This window comes from Anoplophora glabripennis, unplaced genomic scaffold (assembly GCF_000390285.2).
Source record: "Anoplophora glabripennis isolate ALB-LARVAE unplaced genomic scaffold, Agla_2.0 scaffold938, whole genome shotgun sequence".
NCBI classification, from domain to species: Eukaryota; Metazoa; Arthropoda; class Insecta; order Coleoptera; family Cerambycidae; genus Anoplophora; species Anoplophora glabripennis.
The window spans coordinates 109,997-115,685 of NW_019417018.1; the positions used below are offsets into that span (position 1 = coordinate 109,997).

The 5,689-nt window shown below is 32.2% G+C and overlaps 1 protein-coding gene across 1 annotated transcript; it reads right to left on the reverse strand.

Annotated features, from left to right (window-relative positions):
- Positions 1-736: 736 nt before the first annotated feature.
- LOC108915472 (sulfotransferase 1 family member D1-like) lies at positions 737-5,467 on the reverse strand. The gene is made up of 4 exons (XM_018721508.1): positions 5,272-5,467; positions 3,344-3,443; positions 1,311-1,464; positions 737-1,252 (listed from the first exon to the last, which is right to left on the reverse strand). Exons 1-4 carry the CDS (start codon positions 5,465-5,467, stop codon positions 737-739), a joined length of 966 nt encoding a protein of 321 aa, XP_018577024.1.
- Between the last annotated feature and the right edge of the window lie 222 nt (positions 5,468-5,689).

Consider the following 5,689-nt stretch of genomic DNA (forward strand, 5'->3'; position numbering starts at 1 on the left):
TTTCAAACCAAATTTTAAAATAAAAAAAATTGAAAAAACATTAAATTATTGCAATTGTTTATAAGAGTGAAAATTGCGAAAATGTTTAAACAATCACCACGGCTCACCTAATCGTCCGATTTGAATTTTTCAAAAACCATTTTAAAGCTTGAGAGCTCTTCTTTTTGTGTTGAAATTTTTAAGTATTTAAAGGTTTTAGATTTTTAGAAATTTGATTTTGAAAATTTTTTAATTTAAAAAAAGAAATTTTAATATAGGTATTATGTAAAAACTATTGAACCGAATTGGATGAAATTTGGTGCGATGATTCTATGCACTAAGAAGTTTAATTGGGAAAAGTATGAAGGTCCTAGATATTATTCAAGTGTCTGAAAAAAATTGACAAATAAACTAGAATTTTTTGCACTTTTTTAAATGATTTTTCCGATTTTTGCAATAACAATAATTATTTCCTCGAATTGCAACTAACTCTGTCTTGATCAAAACTTTTTTCCTCTTCCATTTTTGTCTAAAACGAATAGTTGCTAAGTTGTCGATGAGAAATCCAAGAAAAAAATGAATTTCTGATGTTATTTAGAAGCCGTTAAAGCAAAAATCTCCGATCATATGCGTTTTGCCCTTTTTAAAACAGATACCGTTTGGACTGTTACGCTTTCTGGACCTAGTCATGCAATGTAGAGATACTAACAAATGTTTAAAGCACTCGAAGAATAATGTGTAAATGTCGACATTCCACTTAATTAAAAGACAAACCAGTTCCTCTGGTATGTTTTTCGATATATTCGTCAAACTTTCTAGCCATTTCTGGGGACATGTAATTTTTCCAGTCCCCAGCTTTCCCTTGCCTCACAAAATGAACACCGATCTTGTTGTAAAAGTCCTGTCCGTGTTTGCTCTCCAATAAAGGCTCCGCGTTGCAGCCCCTATTTTTTCTCATGTTTTTGAAACTCAAAAACTCCGCTATGGAAGCGATGTCGTTCTCGGAAAGCGGTTTTTCCATAAACTCGGCTATGTTCTTTATTGCCCCTCTGGTGTCCGAAACCATGTCTTCGTATCGTAAGATGAGGATGTTGCTTTCGTGACGAATGTTCCAAAATTCCAGGTAATGGTCGAAAATACCCCCGTAGCAGACGGCGTCGTTCAGAAAGAGTTCGCAGAACAGCTCGAAATCAACGTCGAAACCGTGCAAGAGTTTGCTGTGAAAGTAGTAGGATACGCACACATCTTTAGGGTTCCTTATTATATATATTATCTAAAAAAAAAATACAAACTTCAGAATGAAATTAGAATAGTTTGGGAAGCATATTTACCTTTGGCTTCACCTTACTAATTTCGCTAGGCAGCAAAGGATACGCTAGATGAGTTTTTATAAACCTTGGAGAAGGGAGATTGTTGACATATTCCACAGAATCCGTGAATTTTTCTTTAAAAAGGTCAGCGTATTCATACAAACTTGCAGACGATCTAAAACAAGACAAATTTCCACAGGTTTTTTATTTAATTTTGTATTTTAACATGGATAAATATGTTTTATATACAGGGTGTTAGAAATTTGATTGCCTTAACTTTAACAGACGATAGAATACATTAAAATAAACAAAAAAAAACTTTATATGACATGGGTCCTAAACTCAACCATTTCCGAGAAAAAAATTATCAAAATCTCCAATTTGATGCACAAAAGTTCGATTAATTAAGGAATATTGACATAACTGCGTGCATAGAATACCATAAAATGCAATGTTTATCAAGTTTTTGGACTTATTTATGCTTAATTCTAAAAAAAATAGCGTTGTAATAAATTTAAAATGCGACAAAATTCATATCGAGCAATATGTAATTCAGTTGATATCTGGAATTGGACCCTGTCTGAGTGTTTTTTGCGTATCACTATTTCCTTTTCTTGAGGCGTTTTCCAGTAAGTGCGCGAAAATTGGGTTCGAAGGTGTCGTACGAACATCGAAAATGGTGGTGGACATTTTGAGCATATGTTGTGGTTTGTTTTGTACTTTTGCGTTTAAAAATTACTGAATTTTGCTTTTTGGTAAGTACCTCAATTATTTTTAATACGTATGATTAATTCGATGACGTGAATCTTTGGGTACTTTACATATTTTTCAAATTCATAATTTGATTAAAAGTTAAGTTCCTGTTTTAAGAGATTCATAATTAACAAAATTCGAGCTACAATTTAACCACAACACTATCTTCGTACTACAAAATCGATGCATTCTATTTTATTTACTTAAAAACTGGAAAACAATTGTCTTGAAATTTACTAAATGTTTCACAATAATAGTTGTTTACATTTTTTCCGTAGGACAAGTCTGCTGCGTGCACACGTGGTATGTACCGTTAGCGTTAGGTTAAGCGCTATTGTCACGTTGTGATGAAACTCCCTAATATTAATACTTGTTATATTTTGAAAACTGTTAATCTTACGCCCCTGTAATATATAACTTTTTTGTTCATTTATGATTACTCTATCTCATGCTGAGTTAATGGCAGTCAAACTTCTTACACCCTTTATGTTAGGATAATCTTTAATGAAGAGACATTTTAACATTATAAGTATACGGGGTGCAACTAAATTCCTTGACCATACAAGTTAATAAAAATCTTCCTCTAAATATGTGTCCAAAAACGTTTAATTTTCGAGATACAGGATAAATTAAATATGATAAAGAAAATATGTACATAATTTGTTACCAGTTGCAAAAAGACAATTGTAGGAAAACCAAACATTATTACATTATTTCATCTATGTATATCGTGATTCCATAAATTTATTACCGTCGTTATCAACAATTAGTCATATTACCTTTTTGTCATATTACCTAGGTACACATGGTACGATATTTGCGGTTTATGTCGAATATTTCACAAGTGAAGACATGCTTTTCAATGTATCGATATGCACCATCCACACGATGCGGCATTGGTTAACGCCTGACAAACACTGTTATAGATCTGTATTTCTGTAACACGATTTTCAACTGTTTTCGTAATAGGTTGTAAAAAAATTAACAAGTTTCTCACGTCTTATATTTTCGTACTCTTAATATAATACGTCTTGTTATAAGTTTTATTTTTTCTATTACTCTTGTCCCAGGAAGTGTTGTAAATCAGCCTTGTTGGTACACTTTCCTTTTGTGAAAGTCTGCACTTGTGCTTTTTTTACAATAAATGTAAATGTATTGTCGTTATCATCATTAGATAGTTAAAATATCATTTGAAAGATTTGAATTTCCTCTTGTAGCTTATTCAAAAGGATATGATCCGCCATAAAAGTTTGGCCATTTTAGTTACACCCCGCTTAAGCGTGAAAAGAAAATATACTCACTCAAGTAAAGGGGCTCTGAATTGCTGCAAAGTACTTTTCGCAGTATCGAAATCTAAATTATTTCCAATTAGCCATATCATCTCTTGACACCACGTTGATCCTATAACGAGGTTTGAAAAAGAAATAATTATTGCACTCAGAAATAAGGTTTTTAAGTAATAATAGTTTCACTCTCACGTGTGCTATACTGCACACAGTTCTGATCACAGTTGTAGTTTTTTATCGAAAAACAAACTTGAAGTGATATTTTAAAAAGTCGAGGAGTTATCACAGACAATATAGCTTGGTTCCAGACCGCTACTGGAATAAGACAGCAGTTTTAAATTTCCGAATTGCAGATGGAGTACACCACCAGCAGACTCAAATGCAGTGGCCCGCATTCCTACGCGCATTCTAGCAACATATAAACAACAGCTTGGCAATGTTGTCACGCGTACTTACGGATTTATTTTGTACACTTTTTTTTATCAATGTCTGTTTTTTGCGATACTGTATTTACTTAAATGTATGATGTAAGTATTAATAAAAATGTTTTAAAGAATGAACCAATACCTATGTAGTCAACTTATAGATCGGATATTCTGCAGCGGTGTCACAGTTGGGTTATTAAATCATAATTTCGTTAATTAGCTACCATTTTGATTTTTTGATATTGAAATACTGCAGAAAATATATTTCCAAGTGAACAAAATTCGTAATGATATTTTAAGCAGTTTGTAATATAATTTTTATATTATTTGATGATGGTAAATTTATTTAATATACAAGGTGGGTTATTAGTACGTCGCGGAATGTGGGTATAGGGTTTTTGTTTATATTTTGATACCCATTTATAGGTTTAATAATTAATTAATTAAGATAGAAAAAACTTTAATTACATTTACAAATGTACTACTTTTCCTTTATTTCTTTTGACATTATCAAAATTTGCTGGCATAAAATATGTTTAAAGTAAAAAATCATTAAAAAAATTGAAATATATTATTATTGAAATAACAAACAACGATTTTTATAACTAACCTATACAACAACATAGGGAGAATTACCTAAAAATGTCTCCACAAAAATATGTCTAAGGGACTGAAATCGGGGCTATTTTCTGGCCACCCAAGGTTTCTAATAATATTTTTTATAGTGTTCGTTGACGGGATTGTTCCTCCAAAATAAATTTGCCGATATTCCTGAAGAACTTCAACTACTGGCACGTTGACTGCAATCTTTTGTATGATAAAATACAGAATATTCAGTAAAAAATATGTGATTTGCTACATTTTTATACAATCTGTATAATGCAATTTTTTAAACATAAGTGTGATTATCGTAGCAAATTGGAAATCGACGCACAAATCTAAAAACATTAATTGCAAGTTTTTGAATTCTCCCATTCCAAGGTGTTTACCCATATAAATAAATAATTGATTAGGTAAATTCATAGTTTTAATTCTAACTTGATTTATTTTTATTTAGCATTTAACACAAATGTCATTTCCAAACAAAATATAGGTAAGTTGTAAGTTCCATATAACTCTTCAATTATATAATTAAAAGCATTAAATTTATTGGGCAGTTATTATTATTAACAAAGCCACCGCTAGAACTGCCTCCTATTGTCGAGTAGAAGAGTTACCACGCTAAATTTTATTACTGGATGCCAGCTAACAAGATCCTGCATCCTTTTTAGGTTGTCAATTTGCAGCATTTAACACGCGGTCTGAAGTGATCAACTATGTTGTCTGTGTTCTACATATAAGTACAGCTACATTTTTGGGATTACTCAAAATGTGGAGAAATTTACGACAAGGAATATTCGTTGTTCAAAACTTGGAAGACTTTACATCTTTTCATATTTTAATTCATTAATTTTTTTCCGCCAAAAGTAAAATTTTAATCTTGCTAACTTGTATTGTAATTGAAATGAACAAAGTTACCTGTTCGAGGAAAACTGACCAACCACGTGTCGTCCTGTCTAACGGGAGCATCCAACACTCTTTGAACCATGCCGTTGTAAAGAAAACAACACAGACATTTTCCCGGGTTGATTTCATAGAGGACATCTTTCACTCCGAAAACTCTCTCATACACGTCGGCATATTTGCCTCTGAACGGTTCGCATGTGAAACTCATCGCTCTGACCGACGGCGACGGTCTCTGATAGCACTGATCAAGCCCGAATAAATTTTTTTAGTAGAAACTACGTCCACTTTCATTCTCTGTATTTAAAAAGCGAGCCGGATCTTTTCCGGACTTCTTGAAGCAATGCAAACATTTAAATTCATTGGCTTACCCAAAAGTTCTGTACCGCTTTCTATACAGGGTGTAGAAACATAAATTGACAGAAATTCCACA